The sequence below is a fragment of the Diuraphis noxia genome, unplaced genomic scaffold (genome assembly GCF_037042655.1).
Source record: "Diuraphis noxia isolate RWA-SAM2 unplaced genomic scaffold, SU_Dnox_SAM2 contig0001, whole genome shotgun sequence".
Lineage (NCBI taxonomy): Eukaryota > Metazoa > Arthropoda > Insecta > Hemiptera > Aphididae > Diuraphis > Diuraphis noxia.
In genome coordinates, this window is record NW_028301711.1 from 44,227,199 (window position 1) to 44,249,153 (window position 21,955).

General features: G+C 28.8%; 1 protein-coding gene across 1 annotated transcript; it reads right to left on the bottom strand.

The window, feature by feature from the left end:
- Positions 1-18,551: 18,551 nt before the first annotated feature.
- LOC107169877 (uncharacterized) lies at positions 18,552-20,252 on the bottom strand. Its single transcript, XM_015519812.2, has one exon. The coding sequence runs from the start codon at positions 20,250-20,252 to the stop codon at positions 18,552-18,554; it is 1,701 nt and encodes a 566-aa protein (XP_015375298.2).
- Between the last annotated feature and the right edge of the window lie 1,703 nt (positions 20,253-21,955).

The window sequence follows — 21,955 nt, forward strand, 5'->3', positions numbered from 1 at the left end:
TGCCGCGCAACGCGGACGCCGATCGCGCGCGCGACCGTCCGTCCACCGCCGACGTCCCGCGACAAGACTCGCGGAGGCGGCCACAACGTTGAACTTATAATTATTACTTACGTGGGCGCGCACAACAATTTTACGCTATACACGTACAATTTTAGGAGTACACACTTAACTGGTGCAATTTCAAAGAAGAAACTGGGGGGTGCTGATTGTGGGTATTCCTAATTTTCCACTTAGTCTTGTGATCATGGATAAAGCAGTATCGCGTACTTTATCCCTCCACATTAAACAATCACGAATTTAACAAATGACTATTTGCAACTATTGTTCAATAGACCTATAATAATATACGAACGGCATTGTTGTCGTTATATATATGATTAATCAAACCACCATCAAGAACATAAATTATTATTGCAACTATATTATTTCAAAACTGAGGGTGCAGCCAAGCACATCCAGCAAGTTCTCCCCAAATTGCGTCCATGATGGTTCGAACAAGTAATTTTCTGAAAATATGACTTCCGTATATATATACCTACATAACCTATACATTAGCTATTCATTTTTCCAGCTTTCTTGCCCTATATAGGTATACCTATCTATATTATTATGTACCTACTCGCCAATCTTGCATTGTACGACTGTGTTGTTGTATTAATGCACCCGTTTGTATTATTATTACGTATTTTTCCATGCGCAAGAGCGGTCGTTTTAAATTATTAATATTCCTCCGACGCTTGCACACACGCGGCCGATTCACTTTTCCTATAATATATCACATCAATAATTCACCCGTCAGATATATTATATACTTACATTCATATATATATACAATATATATGTGTGTGTGTTGTTTGTGTATCGTATATAATGTATATATACATACGCTATAGCAGCACGCGATGGAAAAAAGGGAGCGAGGTTAAGGATTACGTTAAAAATATTTTCTCATTCTATATACTTCCCCCGACCCTATCAACGTTTCGCCGGGCCATACGACGTCTTATTGTTTCCCTTTTCGAAGTATATACCTATACACTGAATTTATATACCTTATATATACTAATATTCATCGCTAAAATAGTACCGTGCCGGCTGCAATATTTGATTATATATATATCATATATGTATATACACCCTATATATTCAATACATATTATGCTTCCCCCTTTTCGTACTGCTGCTGCAGCAGCGACGTTGTTTAGGGTATGATGTCATGATGGTATACATATTAAAATATACACCTAAAATATAATATAATATATGTTTAATATATTCTGGAGTGTATGTATAGCTGTATACTAGGATGCGGTGATTGGAAAATTAAAGAATCTCGACTCTCGAGCATCAGTATCATATTATTCATATTATTTAGATATAGATATCTATATAATATGTATACCAAAAAATAGTATATAGATTGTGTAAATATATATAGACAGATGCATGCTGTTAATAAATAGGTAGGTACTTATGCGGTATATTTATATAGGTAGGTATATAATATAATCGCAAGGTATAATATATACATACAACATACCTATATTGGCATAACCAAAATTTTTAAAAAGAGGGGGGCAATAAATTCTTTTTTCCGGAGCAAAATATTTTTGGAGAAATTACTTTGATGTATAAAAAAAGCAAAGTTACAGAGTAATTGTCTCATGGAAGTTTGATTTTTATAAATCGAGATGCTCCCAAGTCCAATTAATAATATTAAATTAAAAATGCATCTTGTCATTTTAAAGATAGAAAACCTTGAAAAAAGATAACGATAAAAATATGTATAATAATATAAATACATACCTAAATTTTTTGCAAAAATGTATTATTGTTTTTAATAATAACTGCTCCGGGGGCCTTTGGTAATTATTTGTGTTATAAGGTTTACAGAATTTTATCAATCTACACACAATAACGGGTTCGATATAAATATATAATACGACTGTGCGTATTTAGTAAAATTTAAATATTTGCATCATTTATGCACTAAAGTAGTATTTTCACTGTCAGAAGTATTTGGTTCTTTTTTTCAAAATATGTAGCCCACCTCTCGGTGGGTCCATTCCTGAATCGTACACACTGTTGTAGACACAATACATATTTATCTATATACACTGCACTGTATTTACAGCTGACACTAAACTCATTCTACATAATATTTTAAATGGACTTTATATTGTATGACGTTCCATGTCGATGTTATCAGACATAACCAATGCCTGTATATTATTATACATGACAAACGGTTTTGTACGAATTTAAATAAAATAAAAGTATTGGTTTCATCACGGATATACCAATACGTCAAATGTAGGTGGCTAAGTCACGCGCATTGAGTCACGTACATATTATTTTATTCAAATCGATTCGCGTTTTACCCAATTATACTGCAGTTGTCGACTACAATAATATATATAATACCACTGCTATTATGCAGAGATATCCAAGGGGACAGTGAAGGGGTTTGTTCACCCTTTCTCTGATGTTTTTTTTGTAGGTATGTAATTATAGTGTATATAGGCTCCAAGTCCCTCAGAAACCGGTATATGGATGATGACATTGACTTACATGACACAGATAGGTAATGATTATTTATGCTAATATATTAGGTATATATATATTAGTAGGTTATACCTATACCTGCAATTGGTATTTTATCATATCATTGCTTACCGCACTGAATCAGCGAGTGTAAGTAAATAGTGATGATGAATATCAATTATTATATTGTAATAATGTAATTTACGATATTCATAAAACAAAATATTAACGAATATACATATAATATTATGATTTGATTTATTTGTTAAATAGGGACACACATAATTTTAAATACAAATTCGTTTGTTATACGCAATTTATTATATTCCCACCCATATGCGCCAGTTGCGGTACACATCTCTAATAATAATATCAAACACATTGTATCCGAATGCCGTTTTTATGAAACAGATACCATAAGTTACATGATGAGCTTTTTAATAAAAACTAATCTTATAAATAGTTAATCTGTTCTCGTTTATGTAAATATGTAAATACTGTATCCTCTGCAAAAATTGTTAATCTTAAATTCCTTGTATATGCCAATGGCCATAGATCTCGAGGCTTATATATGTATATATTGTATAGTATTTCTAGTGGGTACCTAGGTACTTACTATTCTTATAAAAAATAAATATTTTTTACACTATATAATCATATAATATGTATTGGCTATAGATGTAATATAGCTTTATTGTCTAAAATCTTAGTTCTAGTGTTAGATATATGACATTGTTATATAACATTGTTATTAACTATATAATTTTATATATATTCTATTGTAAGTTTATAAATCATATTTTTAGGTAGGAACTACCCTGATATTCTGTCCTTCGGCCTAATAGGTGTGTCTCGTTATTTGATATTTAATGTACCTATTACATGTAGTGGTGCAGTACAATCAGTGGTGGTTTTTTGATTTTTTTCTTGGGGGGGGGGGGGTATTTTAACATTATCTTTTAATTATAAAATATACAGAAAAGCAAAGTTTAATCCATTAGTAATTACTAAATAAAATTTAATTCCCATTCAAACGAAAAAACTTAATATTTCATCTTATTTACAGTACAATATATCCATTTTACGTTTTTTCTTTTTTTTTATTATTAATTCGTCCAAAACTTCGTCATCCATTTATTTCAAATCTTTATGAATAAACGTCACAGTGGTGTCAAACTCAATTTTTACAGGTAGGGCAAAGTACAAACATTAATACCCACCTCACTCAGAGATACCTAACTAAATTGCGTATTCGCATCGCTTTTTGATATTCAGGAATATTTATATTTGATTTCTTATTATATGAATTATTTTTCTACATCACAATAAAATTCTACACACTTCTACAACCATCCAACCACCTATGACCCACTCACCCACTTTCAATCTTTTTTGAAATATTTTATTAGCAAATCACATTTAATATTGTAAAACATGAATTATGATTTTCTTAATTACATACTTCTACAATAGGGTTCCATAAATACTTTTTGATTCTGTTAAGATTCGCTTAAATACGTTAATAAGATAATTTTGAAACTGGTAATGTGGCAAGTATTTGAAGCAATTTGTATTTATTAGGATAAATGTCATTATTACAGAACAATAAAGCATGAAGTGCATTAAAACTTAGCATTAAGTAATACTACTATTTTTTTTTCGGGAATAGTGCATAATATTTTAGAAAAATGATAAAATATGCATAAAAATGTATAACAGTCCAAATATACATAATATCAAATAAGCAACATTTAATTTGGTAGTATGCCAACACATTAATCTAAGATTAAAATATGTAGCTTATCTAGCTATTTATTTTGGACTGTTAAAAAAAAAAAAAAACAAGCAAATGCATAATATCCCTCAATCCGGGCCTTAGTAAATAGGCATTATTAAGCAGGATAAATACAAAATAATTTACTTAGACTAAAATTAAAATTAACTAAATATTATTATGAGTCAAATAATATGGATAAACACTTTGTAAATTAAAAAGCAAATCAAATTAAAATTGTTATTATAAATTTTACTAACCCGAGTTTTAAATACTTTTCAAATTTGATTCAAATTGAATGACAATCTTAGTCCTTAGGTTAAAAGAATATTTGTGAATAAACTCGTAAATGGTAATTGGTAACTAATTTGTACAACAAGATTTACAATTTACAATTTATACGTTCAACGTGCGCGACAGCTGAAAAGTGAAAAATGACTGTCAACTAGTGTCAAAATTTAATGTCAGTTTATCGCTCAATCGCTGCACTAATTCTCTATAACGTACGTTCTTCGAACGGCCGAACGCTATTATTATCACAAATAATAGATATCGTAAACGTCATAATTTCGGAGAAAATATAAATACACCCAAATACTTGTAGCAAACATTCAAATTACAGAATAATAATGATGAATTCACCAGAATTATAATATGTATAAGCGTTTATCCGCATATAAATAGCTACTCAAAACCCCAACGTCCCGAGCGATAAATATAATCCTGAACTTGTGATCGGGGGGGGGGGGGGGGGGGTGGAGAGTGATTTTATTTATTTTTCTTAAGAGGACGTGATACCCGCGTGATGTGTTGTCTCCGTCGTATAAGTGCATAACATGGCATATTTTACGCGTTTAGTAGATCACGTTTAGCTCCGTTCGTTTAAAAATCCGAGTGGATTGATCTCTTATAAAATTTAAAGGTAAGAATATTATTTAGACGACATCATGGGCTTTTAACTATATTTTAATTTTAAAGCGAGATAAGTATTATAAAATAGTGAATTTTTTGCACATCTTAAAATACTTATAACTCGCTTCAAAATTAAAATATAGTAAAAAGCCTATGAGGTCTTAAATAATATTCTTAACTTTAAACAATTTTCTAGACATTTTTTAGAAATTTCCTTCCAATTTCAAAATTGACTGAAGATACATTGAATAAGTTTATAGAAATTTCAGTTAATAAAATTAACGAGGTATTTGTTCTATAAATTATGAAATTGTATAATTTAAATTGAATTTGATTTTGTTTTTGTGCATTACGATCAACTAATTGGTATACTGGCATACAGTGTACCTATTTATAGTATTTTTAGTATTTGTATTATTATTCAATTTATAATTATTTTTATACTGTATATTGTAGAAAACTTTAATCTCATCTTGACTCCTGCATGTGACTACTGACTATAATAATTTTAGCTTCTTTTAAAATGTGTACATTTATCTTTTATCATTTGTCTTAGCCTCACGAATTTTGAATAACGTTTAAATCCTACTGTAATGTAAATATTTTTTTTATATATACTCAGAATTGCTATAACCCTTTTATTGAGCCTAAAATTGATTTCTTGCATAAGTCACTTTCATATGAAAAAATAAATATCTTGATCTATGATATAGGTATATCCCTACATACTTATATCGTATACTTGTGTGACAGAAATTAATCAGTCTTTAAAGTCTGACATTTAATGAAAATTGCACGCATATGCATAATGTCTGTATAAATAACAACACCACCAAAAACAAAAATAATAAAAACAAAAATAGACTATTTTTAACTAAGTATATTATATGACTGAGTCGAACTGTAACAACTTGTATGAACCTATAAAATACAATTATTTAGTTATATTCTTGTTTTTAATAAACAAAATTGAAAATTGTATTTAGTTAGTAGTACTTAGTACCTTAACAATATAGTTGAATTATTCTTATTTTTATACGATTACAATAATCGTTTTAAAATCTAAATTAAAGGAAAAGTCATTTTAATACACCATAACTTTTTCAAGTGATATTTTGCTGTTAAAAGTTCATTAACTTGTCACGGGGTCGACTAAGCTATGCAGATATCAAGGGCGTGATTTAAACTTTTAATTGAAGTTCCCGGGAGTTTTAGCTTGTGAAACATACCGAATGCGGAAACAAAAAAATGTTTGTTAGCCTGATGAATAATTGAAAAAAAAAAAAAAAAAAATTAAAACTGTTTTATTCATTTTCCAGTCATATGCAATTTGACATTTTCAAAAGCTTTGATTTATGATTAATAAAATGTATTAATATATAAGCGACTTAGATTCACCGAATTCAGCTAGTCATTTACTCAAGTCATGTAAAATATGAAATGGTTTTAATTTTTAAATTTAATAAATAATTTATATATTATATTTCGTAATTCGTGGTTTACATTATATTAAAATACAACCTATACCCAGGGACCTTATCTTGGGAGCATACATTTAAACAAAACAGCATACACAGCGATTATTTTGACAGTATTTTGGTACGGTATACCTATGTAAACACTTATTATTATTTCGAAAATCATTAACATTATTGCTAATGGTTTTGATTCTATAAGTAGAACGATAAAAGTTAATAACAAAAATATATTTACTTACCTATATACTAATGTAAATTTGTAATAAATTACATGTTTGCATCGTAAATTTTTCAATCTATTGTATTACAAATTTTCAATGATGGCTATCTTGCCTATTTTCAGAAGTTGATGAATGTTTGCTGTTATAACAAAATCGCCCCGATTACTAAAATGTTTGTATATTTTAAAATACTTGCTTTAGTATTCATTTAAATGGTTTTTGTTATAGTTCGTACATCGCATTTACTTATCAGTGTGATATTATGTATAATAATAAATAGATATATGTTGGTACGAGTATGGAGGGTATGCAAAGTAATAGAGTGTATATATAGAGAGCCCTGCATGAATGATTGTTTTATTATTATACACGCCGCTGACACTGACCTGTAGTAAATTTGAGTGACTTCTATAATTTCCTCACACAGTTACAATGACCGCGGCTGTCGCCTGCCACTTTATAGTACCTACCTATTATAATATACCCATTATCATAGAGGTATATAATATAACCTACTTGCTGCAGTCACAAGGGACGGGATAGGGATTTCTTGTTTCCTGTGAAACTCGGCACTGAAAGAGGAATCATACATCGCCTCTCCTTCTGCATATAATACTTAGTAATTTACTTGGTGATAATGATTGATGTACATTTTTTTATTAAGTAGTCGTTGTTTATGAACATTTTTTGATATTTACAAATATTTACTCGTACAATTTTTACTAATATTATAAAATGTTGAAGTATTAATATTTATAACTAAAATTTTCGATTTATCGTAGGTATAGGTGTGTAGTATACCCAATGATATACAAGCCAATGATCATATATTATGGTCCATGAACTTATGATCCTTAAGTTATAATAAATAATATAAAATAACTTTTCAAAAACAATCTGATTTTTAGAATTTTGAAGTAGAGTTAAAGACCGTATTTTTGAGTTTCTGATATTTGTTGTACACTGTGGCGATACCAACTTCTATTTATCGGATGAGAACTCCATTTTTTACTCCAAATTAATCAGTAGATCATTTTTTTGAAAATTTTGATGTGTCTAAATCAAAATTCTAATGAATGGTTTCTGAGTTAGTAAAAAGTACAAAATCTAATCGTCTTCTTTTTCACAAATTTCCTCGTGGTAAGAGGGAATCTTTTCTATAAATGGACAATCCGCTAAGTCTATTCTAGAAAAGAGAAAACATAAATCTAAAGAGATTATAATTATAGCTATCTATAGAAATAGATTATTGGAGAATGGTGATGTGCGTCGTCAATTTCTTGAAAAAAAATGTTTCGACTGTTTTGATAATTATTGATGTTTATTTTATACGGATATTTTATACAGCGGTAATACATACAATTCTAGGAAAAGTTTAATAGACGTGGCGGCGAGTTTTTCAGCATTCCACCGTGTCCGTTATTGAATTTTAAACTATATTTTATATAAATATTTTGCTCAGAAAAAAACATGTCAACACGTGCCTACATAAATCGGTGTCTGCAAATATTTAAGAATTTTTTTTGAGAAATTCTGGGGTGGGGGTCCAGTCTTCAACACCCCTTCCTTCCATAAATACACCACTACTATTAATTTTACATGTATTCATTTTCTATCACTTTATAGTTAAATGTTTCAACTTATATTGTATCGATTTATTCCATAATCTAATAATTATATTAAATTTATTGTAGTCAATGGTCCTAGAAGGGCCGTATTAGGGCATAGGCACTATAGGCACTGTGCCTAGGGCCTACGAACATTTTAGGGGCCTACGAAAATGAAGTGAGTGGCTACGATTTTTCTGTAATATTTTTTTTTTATTATTATTTTAAGTTAATTACTATCTGTAGATGTTAGCACAAAAAATAAAACATTTTGTATAATAATATTTAACCAACATTTTACTATAAAACCGATTTGGAATCTTCATTTGTTAATGAGTTTTTGATTTTTAAGAGATTTTGAGAAACTGGAATGTCTGTGAATGAAATGCTAATTAAACAAATAAATACCAAAATGGTAAACAGTTTTCCAAATGTAAACATTGCTTTTAGAATCTATTTATCAATTTTTGGGACTTCGTGCGAAGGTGAAAGATCATTTTCAATGTTAAAGAAGGTTAAGAACTGGCAGTGGTCAACTATTGGGCAAGATAAATTATCATCATTATCGGTACTTGCAATTGAACACGAATTGCTCCAAGAAATAGATACTGAAAAAGTTATAGAATCATTTGCAAACAAAAAATATCGTAAAAAAGTTTTGTAACTATAAATTTATATTAAGAAATATTCTACATAATATTGTTATTTTTAAGTTGTTACAATTATCTTTTGTTTTATACTTAAATACGAGGAAGAAAATGCAAAATGGTATAAAATAAGTTGTTTATATGGTTTCTGGAAATTTAATTTTAAATAATATATTTTGAGTGAAATAAAATATATTTTTAGATGTGTTAAAATTGTTATCAGATAAAGTTTTTTTTTTTTTTTATTAGAAAAGAAACTATACAATCTGTAAATATAAATACAATAAGTAATTTTGATGGTTTTTTTTTTTACAAGGCTTGATGACGTGAGTGAAGAGGGTGCCCAGTGACACTACTTCAACTAATCAGATAAAGTTATAATTATAAATGTTAATATTTGATTTTCATGTTGTATAAATAATTTTTTTTTAACGGCTTAAAATACTGAGATTCAACACTACCTCTCCCAAACATTAGATATCTTAATGTAGATATAATCAAATGGTTTACAAGAGAAAAAATAGTATTCAAAAGTGCCTATGTTATATAATTCAATTTTTTTAGTGCCTAGGGCCTACGGATGGCTTAATCCGGCCCTGGGTCCTGGTCGCCAAGGCAGTTACGAAGAAATGAGAGAAACGGGGCTATCCAAATGGGTATCACCCTTGAGATATAATAATATAGTGTAATGCCTATTCATTTTTATTATTATTATTTTAGTATTACTATTAAATAAACAATTTAATTTGATTATAAATCATGGTATTCAAACAACAATTTCGTTTGCTTTTAGAATTTTAATTAGTGAATGTGTATATCGTATTAAAATGCACAATGATTTGTTATCTACCTACAAAATTCAATTCGATTAAAAATTATATAACCTTTTTTGGTTATTACGTTTTAATTTTTTGTAACATAATTTTACCTCCGGGACTATTAAGTAAATTGGTGAACACGTGATGAGTTCCATTTTTCACTAACCATTGCACAGTAATAAACTCTACATTTGAATCGCGACACAATGTTAAGCAGGCAAGCAAATTTATGTTTTACATAATTCTATAGGTACCCACACCACGCATAATACGACAACAATAAGTCGTCGTCTTCGGCAAATCTCCGCGGGCAATGATTAGGCGATTTTCACTAAGCCATCGGGTACGCCGGGACCTATACGTACCGCACTTCTCCTCTCGTCCTGTTCGGCGCCTATCTAACCTACACATAAATATTATGTAAATATTCGGTCGAATTTCTCGGGGACAAGACTGCACTACATTATTATTATATTGATATTAATATATATATAAATGCATAGGCGGTCGTCACTGGTATATGGTCAGAAGACGGTCTTGGACCGCGTCTGTGTGGCTGCGATGGTGAATTTATCGTAATCGTCGTTTGTAATCGCATTATTATTATTATTATTATTATTATTATTTGCCGACTCCGCCGCCGGAAACCCGACGGACAAACGGCGGCGGACAGCTCCATTCCCAAAGCGCATTACGCTAATCGAAAATTAATAGCTGTCCACCACGCGACCGGGAATTTTGTGGTCGATGGTCGTGGTCGTCGTCGCCGTCGTCTGAAACGAATTTATTTATAATATACCTTTCGAGTATAATATTATAATATCAGTCCTCGTCGTGAAGTTTTCGCGGCCTTTAAACAAACAGACCCAAAAGGCTGCGACAACAGAGATAATAACCGACCGAAAGAGAGAGACCGAAACTATATCATAAATACAATATAATATTGTAATACTATCGTTGTACGATATCATTTTATTACAGTGTCGAAGTCGACAACTATAGTCTATATAGGCACCATCATAGTAATTATACCACAATGTATAAACGTATTGCCTACATGTTATGAATATATATAATTTAATATGCACACACCAGATGACCGGTGTCCATTGCTGTTGTCGCTCTATAATATTCCTCCGAGGCCTCGACTGCCGCAGTCGCCATCGCAGTTAATTAAATTTTCAAAAGGCCTGTGCAGCGCGATCGCCGCACTGTTCGTCTCGACTCATATTATAATATTATACATAGATAGATATTTTACACGTGTCCATCGGCGTTGATATCGACGACTAGCACTTCAAAAGCGTTTTCGTCCGACCTATATAGTTTAAGAGGGGCACTGGAAACCAGAACGATAGGGATCTTATTATTTTTCAATATGAGTACATCCGAAAAGACTTCCGACGTTTTCATCATATACCTACTATCTGTAGGAGTAGGTATCTAATGCACTGTTTAAAATGCAGCACAACCAATTATGATATCATGATAGGTGTTTAATGTTTATGTTTTTTATAACTTATAAAGTGCAATTTGTTTTGAATTTTAATAAAATCAATTAAGTTATAAATCATTAAATGTAAAATCCTATTAAAATAAACATATATTAATTACAATTCATAACAATAACTGATTTAGCAGTAAAATAACACCTTATTTGATAACTGATTATCCTTACTATTTGAATTGTTGAGTACAGTTTTTTAAAATAAATATTGTGTTAGAAATTTATTGATGGTATAAATAATTATTAACAACATGGTAGTACCTAACTACCTACTAACACTTAGTACTGTTTTATTATGATGCATGTAAATAATTATACATATATATATATATTAGCCTATGGTCCAAGTCACTTAGGCAGTTATCATTAATAAAAAATAAATTATACTTATGCATAATATTCTCAGTTTTGAAACTAAATCCAAAATGGATAATTTTATATTAAAACATAATTCAAAATATTATTCATAAATTGTTAAGAAATGAATATATTCATACATAATATATTATAATCCATCCAAATTCTCCTTCCAATCTATATTTCTTCCCATCGGTTCATAACCGCATGCCATTTTGTCGGAAAAAAAAATCGATTTATAAACAATATAAATATTCAACTTATATAAGTTTAAAAAAAAAATGTGCAATTTATGTTGTCTGTTCTTATACAGATCTACGGAAAAAAATTATTTTACCATGCCTCGGCTATAAGTATAACTGCAGTACAAGGATGAGTGTTTACGATAACGAGTATCTATATGCATATATTGTATTATATATTGAACTTGCATAGTATAGTCGTATTCGTATAGGTATTATAACTTATACTTTATAGGCAGCGAAATATATATTTTTATATAACAAAGAAGACATGGGATCTATAGTGAAGACAAGGGAGTGGCCATTTATTTCAAACGTTTATCACATAAATATTTTCTTCGCATGCGTTTTCTTAGCATAGAGATAAATTATTTATAGCATATTAGTTTAACAGCGAGTTTATTATTTATTTTTTTATGTGTCATTAAATGTTGGAGCAGACGAATTTCTTGTTATCCTCAAGAGTTTAGTCTCTATAGTAGAATTTTTGAATTAGTTTGTACTTTTGGAGGTAAAAATAAGAAATTAATGTTTACAATATAGCTAATAATAATATTATTATTATTGTATAAAATTTAAAGAATTACATACCTATGATATGTATTAATGTAGATTTGTGATTTGATTTTTTTAGAAGCTTCTTTAAGTGAAGCTTAAGTTTCTGAGACGGAGAGTTATACAACTTTTAGCAAATTTAGTTTAAAATGTTGTATAAACTATAAAATATCGTTTAAATAATAGAAAGTGAAATATTGTTTTTGAAAATCTTAAAATAATTACATGTTAACATTTTAACATTGAGTTACATGTTAACATTTTCAGTCTTCTAAATCTCTGCATAAGAAAGCGGATTAAGTTACTTTTTTTTATGCATTATGTAAGGTATATCATATATAATATTGATATTTGATAACTGCCTATTGTATTATGTTTGTATTTTCACTTGAAATGAGATTATTTTTGACAATAAGTAAAACGTGTTATATAATGTGTTTTGGTTATTTTTAAATTGAATTTATTTTGTAATTTTGTTAAAATCATGTTTCATAGAAAAAAAATTAGACCATAAAAAATTAAATAATATTATTTATATATTTATGACTTATAGTTTCCTTAATTTAATTTTAACTTATGAGCTTACAATTTACAATATACATTTCTTTTTTCTGAAAAATTTATTAGAATATACAATTTTCATGTTAAAACCATATAATTATTCAGAATAACTTAAATACTTATATTTGAAATTCAAACATACTTTACAAGACTACTGTAATACATATATGCTATATTAAAATATTATTATTATAAGTTGATAAAGGTAAATTATATATTATACATATTACATGTTACATACAAATTACTAGTTCGCTATTATAAAGAGTTTATAAAAACAATAAATTGTGTTAAAAAGTATATTAAACTGCCAACAATGGATGAAAAGTTGTATTTAAAAAATGTGTAATATACTATATATAAAAAAATGTATTAATGGTTTAAATTTTCTATTAAATTTGAATCTTTTATAATTTATTTTTTAAGTTAAATAACTATTTAGTGATACTAAACGCTTCGATACGAAACAATAGCCTAAACCAATAAATAACAGTTCATTTACAATTTTACATAACATTATTCCCCTTAAATTTCTGACCCTCATGGCCTCATTCGTACAATATATTACCCATTCACCAAAAATGTTAGCTTGATCTAAAAACATCACGTTGACTGCAGAGATTTATTTTTCCTATTCTATTTGTTTCTTACTTTATCCTTTATATTTGCACGTTTCTCGACTTTAAATAAGTATTTTGTTCCGTAAAAAAGATTTTGACCGGTATTATCGCCAGGCGTACAATATTGCAGGTTAAATAAATATGTGTGTGTGTATGTGTGCTGCAATTTATAGTGCAAATATCCTGTATAATATAATATGTCCTGACGTCTTGTATATGAAATGAATAAACTTTTTAAATAACGCAAAACTCTTTAAATATCTCACGTCAGACTTATAGACCTGCTATATATTTTTATTTATTTTATTCTTACTTATTTCATCTGTTTTTGAATTACGCGCAACGTATACCTGTGCCTTTTATTTGGAAATTTATCCTCGCACATTCGTTTCTCAACTCCACTGGGCAATATTGTCGCGGTAAACCCTTATAAAATATATCATAAACAACATTGTCGGACAAACTGTCCACGTATGGAATAGTCTCGTAGATAAAAAAAATGGCATCAGTGGTCTACCGTAGTCTTTTCTCTTGGGATCACGTGCTGTAGTTCGTGCGAAAAAGTAATTGGAACACCAAGAAAACGCTTGTCCATTTCGTTATAATATAATATATAACTATTAAAGGCGGAACTTAATTATTATTGTCTGGAAAATAAAAACCAAAGTTACGATAATCTCTTTAAAGCTCTATATCTAATAGGTAATACCTACAGGATATGGGTGTAAGTAAATACAAATATTTGATAATATTTCCAAGACATATATTTTTGTTTTGAAAATGGAAACATGTTTTGATTAAAAATAAGAAATAAAAATTCAATTAATTTACAAAAACACATTCTTACATTTTAAAATCGAAAATCCGCGAAAACAGCACTATTATTACAATACTATATTTTCACAAAATTATTTTTGTGTGGGTATGTATTGTATATAGTTAGAAATTAGTATTCTACATTATTAAACTTGTAGTATTAAGTCAAATATTTCATAATTCATCAGTTGATTAAATTCTTATGATTACCTATGCAATTATGGTCAATGACTAATAAGAAGGTATTCTTTTTTTATTAAAAAAATAAAAACACAATATAAATTAAAATAAATGGAAAATTTAAAGATAAAAGTACTTTTATCAAAACAAATAGATTAAAATTAACATACAAATTAATTATTTTATAGAGCCCTAAAAATTAATCTATAATAACTTAGTAACTGTGAATTATTCTATCATAACTCATAAAATGTTTTTCTAACTTTCTAAGTAAATTAAGAACATGTTTAGTAGTTTAGTGGGTATAATACTATAATAGCTAGTAGAAAGATTATATAATTTAAGATTGTATATTAAGCGCTACTAAAAAATTGTAATATTAATTGATATATTTATTTATTCATATTTTATTTTAGATTATCATAATATCCCAAAGAATTTTTTATACGGACTGGTCCCCACATCCTATAGCTGTGCAACTGGATGAAGTATTCATTGAGCAAAACATAGGTACGATGAAACCAATACAATTTATTTTTATATTATTATCAATAATTTTGTGTACCTACGATATAAAATAAAATGAACTATCAATATAAAATAGAGATTGTTGTTCAAAAAATTCATCGCTAGAAGTTATGCATTATATCTATAGGTACGTTCAAATTTTCACAGTAATTTATTTTTTCATACTTATAATACCGTACTCACAGTACATCGAAAACTAAATATAATTGGACGAATATTAATTACACAGAGTATGAAACAAACTTATAAGGACACTTTAACAGGAAACTTAATTAAGGAGTCTCGTAAAACTGGTCAATGTACACGGCGTGGCAAAGTTTACAAAGGGTTTTAACATCGCGTAAATCATTGTGGGTGTTCGTGATTTTGCACGAAAGTCAACAAACAGAGATAATTCATTGGCTTATAGAGGTCAACTCAACACGTCTTAATTATAAGGATTTTGTTAAACATTGTCTGCCGCGTAACTTTATAATAACCAAAACACGTAAATATTTAATTAATCAAAATTCAACTTTTTAAAGTTAATTTTAGTGCGCCGAATACATATTGTTGTGTCGTTCCTCACCAAGTAAAATAAATTGTATGAACTGAAAGGGAAAGGGTTTAAATCGTCTCCAATAGCGGCTGAAAGTTTACTCAATTTTTTTCCTAAATTTAAGTTATTATAATATAATTTAAGATAAAAAAAAAAATGTTTTCATTTTTTGTTCCTGTCTAAATAATAAATATTATATAAGGTGTAATATAATATAATGACCTGAAAAATGAAATAACTTTTTTATTAATCAATATTTTAAAATGCACTGTCTCATATTAGATAATTATTGGGTGACACTATAGACACGATATAAAATTGTTGATTTTTATTGCTTAATGTTTTGGGGAAATTCAAAATAGCCAATTTTTAAATCTATCTTTTAGAAAAATAATGATGAAAACATTTATTTAAGTACATATAAAAATCTATTTTTTAAACATTTTTCAAGTATAATTTTTTTTAGATTAAATTAATTTGAAACGAGTTATTTTTTTTAAATATTTTTTTATTTAGGAAATTTTCAGATGAGTGATTCTTAATTTATTTACTTTCTATATAATTATTATATTTTAATGTGAAAAATTTAATGCGGCGAATGAAACCATTTGTCGACGTGGCATGGAAAAACATATAATGCCCTTTTAAAATATACATAAATATTTTTTTATTGATAATTTCATGTTTTTTTTTATTTTAATTAAACCATCCTTATCTATTCTATACAAAAAAAGTCGATGTCTCACATCTATCAGCCGTTTCAGTATTTTATAGTATTTTATACCGTATCAATTATATCAATTTTTAATTTACCAGGTCTTTCTTTTATACTGTATATCAGCTAGGTATACCATAAGAGGACGTCGCACCCGCATGTGTTGTCTTCGTCTTACACACGTACGACATAGGAAATGTTCGTTCACTAGCTTCAATAGGGTATTGTCAGTTTTGATATTAGAGTGAATCCACCTATTATCAAACTTTTAGGTAGCAATATCATCTGTGTTCTCTCGTTGGTTTTCTATGTTGTACGTGTGTAAGACGGAGACAGCACATGCGGGTGCGACATCCTCATAATATCAATAAATGTTAATACGTCTTATTCAACTACAAGTTATTGAGATTAAAATATATTACTATGAATAAATATATATATTGTAACACACCTTCTTCGTTTACTTGAAGCAATTGGTTATTGATATTTATACCAAATCATATCCGGTTAAGGAGTAATCGATTTGCCATTTCTACTACCCGAGCCGATCTTGCGAACCAGATTGTTGAATCGATACAAATAACATTTTCTGGGTGCATGTAAAAACTTTAAATAATATCATTTTGAATATACAATTATTTGAATCTAAGAATCTTTGTATCTTTATTTATTGGAAGCATCATTAATATGGGTTGATAATAAATTTGAATCAACAAATCAGGAATCGACATTACATAGAACCGATTAGTCTGGGACTGACATAATATTTCATCCTAATAGTCTATGAACTTTGAATATTCTTTACTTGGAAACAATACATTTGGACAATACATTAATATTGTATAATATTCAAGGTTTGTACATTCCAAATTATGAATATTCCATATTAATAAATTCCAGATAATGTAGATTCTTGGTTAGTGGTTTTCAAATAATGTACATTCTGAATCGATTGATTCCAAATTATAAAAATTCAAAAATATATAGTTTAAAAAAACGCCTTTACCAAAATTGTATATTCAAATTTAAAATTCAAACCATTACGTCAATGTTAATGGAAGTGTTAAATTTGAATTCGATCATAAATCATAATTCATTGTTAATAATGAAAAGCGATTCTGAATGAAGGCAGTTTTATTTTTTGGTTACCAAATTTACCAAACAATAATCTTAATTAAATATGTTCAATTTTTGTATTTTAGATACGAAGAATAATGATTTCAGATATTTTTTTGAAATTCAGAAATATTTTTCGTGGAAATTTAAACATTTCACGTAAATCCTATTTTTATAGGTACGTCTTGATATTTTTTAATATCTATAATATTCACTTTGTTCGATGGTAAGCTGGCATTGACTCTAAAATTAATGATTATAATACAATTTGGTTTAAATAAATATGCAATAATTAAATATTAAAAATAATAAAATAAATGGAGTATTTACGCTGAAAATTAAACCAAATCATCGCAAAACATAAACATTTAGTAGTTAAATTGATTACTTTAATATCAATAATATTAAAAAACGTATCATAAATTAATATACTTGATATAGGACAGGTTGTCTTTGTTCAAAATTCTTTTGTATATAATGCCACATCATTCAATTCAAATTTTATACAACTATTATGGTGACTCACTGGACACATTTTGTACAGCAGACAGGTACTCATTTGCCCACATTTTTAAAAGTTTTTTACTCTTTTAAATGTAGAATTTTAACAAGCATATTTTGATGTTTAAAATACTAACTTTTCATTTTCCATTCAATTTATTTCAGCTCTTAAATTTCCTTGCAGACACCATATTCCTTTAAAGGCTTTTTGTGCTTAGATTTTGAGCTTCATCCTATACGTAATTAAATTTGTTTAATGATTAATTGACGAAGAAAGGAAGATACAGAACAAATAGAGGTATAGATATATAATTTTACAATTTATAGTTATTAAACTGACTTGAGAAATTGACCGAAAAATGCTTATCGCTTTTCAAAAACTGCTCATTTCGGTTTGAATGCTGATTGTCTCCATCGAGCGAAAGCTGCTCGACATCGTCCAAAAATTGTTCATTCTCGACCGAAAACTGCTCGTCTTCGTTCAAAAACTGTTCGCTGTTACTGCAAATCATTATGTCATCGTCTGACTCATCGAGTGTGTCTTCAAACAAATTATACAATTCCTTGGCTTCTTTTATAGCTTCACAGTGCATATATTTTTCACCTGGATCTGTCCATTGGTTGATTTCGTTGACTTGGTACATAGGTTCAATTTTGTTCGATATGGGAAACATCTTAAACATCCTTTCTGTTCGACAGATGGCCATGTCAAATAAAGCTATTTCTATATCTAGAGCATCAGCATTTTGTTTCCTTGTCTTTCTGATCAGCCATTCAGCTACTGCAAAGTGATGAAAACCTTCTTCAAATCTTGCATTTTTTTTGGCTTTAATTCCTTGCGTCACAATAGTTTTGACAAGCAATCGAAAGTTCAACCTTTTTTTCGCTTCTTCTTTTAACTCCAGTAAAGACCAGTTTTCTGGTGGATTGGGATCCATTTCTGCTACCATAATCTTTGCTTCTAAATGCATTTCATGATGTATGTTTTCTGAAGATCTGACGCATTCATAGAAAGCATTTACTGAGTGCTCAGTTGAACCGACTGATTTGTACTTGTGACCCAACTCGAACTGTACTTCTGCCTTTAGCATCTGTGGAATACTGTCCGGTTCACTAGACGCTTCAAGCAGGCTGTAAGCATTTTGTAATGTACGTAGCGCTTTATCAGGCTTTTGATGGATAGCAATTTGTCTCAAAAGTTGTTTTTGGAATAAACATGCCAGTGTCCAAACGCTGTATGGCTCTTTAACAAACCCCCCATATTCTTCAACTCCCATTGCGAAGTGTAAGTCAGACATAACTGTTGGAAATACTAGTCTGTTTGGGCCGTCGGCAATGGTTCGTGCCTTCTCTAGGTAATCTATAGCATCTTTCGTATATCCGTTGCTGCCGTAAAATACGCCGGCCGCGTACCAGAACACCGCAGATTCTGGTCTATTATCGTTGCTACCATCATCGTTACAGGCACGATTGTTCAACATAAGAGCAGCAATCATAATGGCTTCGGCCACCCACAACCATTTGTACTCTGGTGGATCAAACCATTCATCTGTGTCAGTTTTCTCGTATTGGCAGACCAAGAATACAGCATGTAACATGTCAATCGGCGATTCGCTTACTTTCAGCAAATCATGTATAGTTAATAGCAGATTCGGTTCTGATAAAATTGATGGACCACATATGTATGTATGATTTTGAATTTGACGTCTGTTGTCCATATTCAGTATGAAGTTTGTATATTCTGAATGAAAATTGTTCTCCAACTGATCAATGAAACACTTATCGGCTAGTGTAAGCAATTTGTAGCGATCAATGTTCATCTCCTCACTGAACGATTCTAATGACAGGGACGATTTTACTCTTTTACTTTTCATTAAATCACATTTTTTCGTTTCATCGTGTTGTTTTTTCTCCATCCTACTTTTATCCAGGTACCGGCTTTTAACATGTTTGTATATTGGGTTGATGTTTCGCTTAGGGAGCATCGGAATAGTTTCTGGTGGTTTTTTATTCATTTTTATGATATTTTAAAAATAAAATAATGTTGGTTCAGTACCGTTTATTTTTTTTATTGGTTGCCATGCTATATTTAATTCAAGCATAATTTTTATCAGATGAATTAAGTTGTTTAAACAGTGAAATGGTGTATACAATTAAATTAAATGAACACTGAATACATTAGTTAATTAATATATTAATTAAGTATACTTTTACAGTAAAGTAAATAACAATGATATACTCACAGAGTAGGTGTTTTTTATTAATGTTTTGTTTCACCTATTTTTGAGATACAATATATATATATATATATAGGTTTCGCTATATTCACGTAATATAGTCAATACTTTTTTATCCAATAAAAAAAAAATCGTTTATGGAGTAATTGTTTGTAATAAATATATTTATCCATGAATAAACATTATTGTTTTAGATTCTCGACAGATCGAAGACTGCATTTATTTTCAATGTATTTTTTTTTTCATTTTTTTTTCATTTTTGCCTGACTTTACCTAGTAGAAAAAATACTGAAATCATCATCGTGGAGTAAGATTCCTGATAGAAAAATAATAGAAAATTATACCTGGTTAGTAATATTGTAGGAGGTTAAAAATCAAATTTGTTATTCTTACTACTTTTAAAATAATTGGAGGGAAAAATGAATTTAATATAAATATTATTTTTACATTATATTTTTTCTACTAGAAAAAGTCAGGCAAAAAAAAATAAATAAAAAGAATACATTGAAAATAAATACAGTATTTGGTCTGCTGAGAATCTAAAACAAAAATGTTTATTCGTGTACAAGTATAATTATTACAAACGATTACTTCAAAAACGTTTTTTTTTTTTTTTTTTATTCGATAAAAAAATGATAAGAAGACGTGATACCCGCATGTGTTGTCTCCTTCTTACAAGTGCATAAAATATAGCAGGGGAGTAGTAATGTTCACACAGATCCTCCCCTGCTGACGGTTCAAACGGAAAAAAAAAAAAAAAAGTGCATAACATATAGCAAATTTTAAGAAGTTTATTTGACAAATGTTTCTTAAAAATACACACCACTTAATATATCGTAGATGATATGTAACTGAAGTTTTGATTTTACTAATCATTAAATATCAAATACTACAATACACATACACACACAAACTGTTTATTAACATAACATTATAAGATGTATAATAGATATCTTATCGAATAATCACTGTCAATAATCATTTGACATAATGCCATGGCATCAAGTCGTCTTCGGCTATTTACGAAAATGGCGTAAATTTTTGAATTATTCTAACGCATTTACTAATCAATACTTAATAGTGTCTAAACTACATAATATACAGTATACCTATAATTTTTTGATATGCATGTATTGATGAAGTGTATTGCATGTGACTTTATGTTCGAGATATTTACAAATAATCGAGAACATATTTCTTTAAATGCCCATTTAGTTGTATTAATATGTTGGTACATTTCTTATTTATGTAATTAAAAATGAAGTGATTATAGAAATTATTTTTGTTTTATATGGATAAATATTATAATATCCATTTTCATTTCCATCCATAATTTTATGAGTATAAACACCTCTTGAACTGTACTCTATGTTCGTTAAATAATCATGAAACTCAATGAACATACAGCAAAAGGAACTAATTGTTAACTTTGGAATTTAAGGGGATTGGAAGCGGTGATTTTCTGTCTTTGTCTAACACAC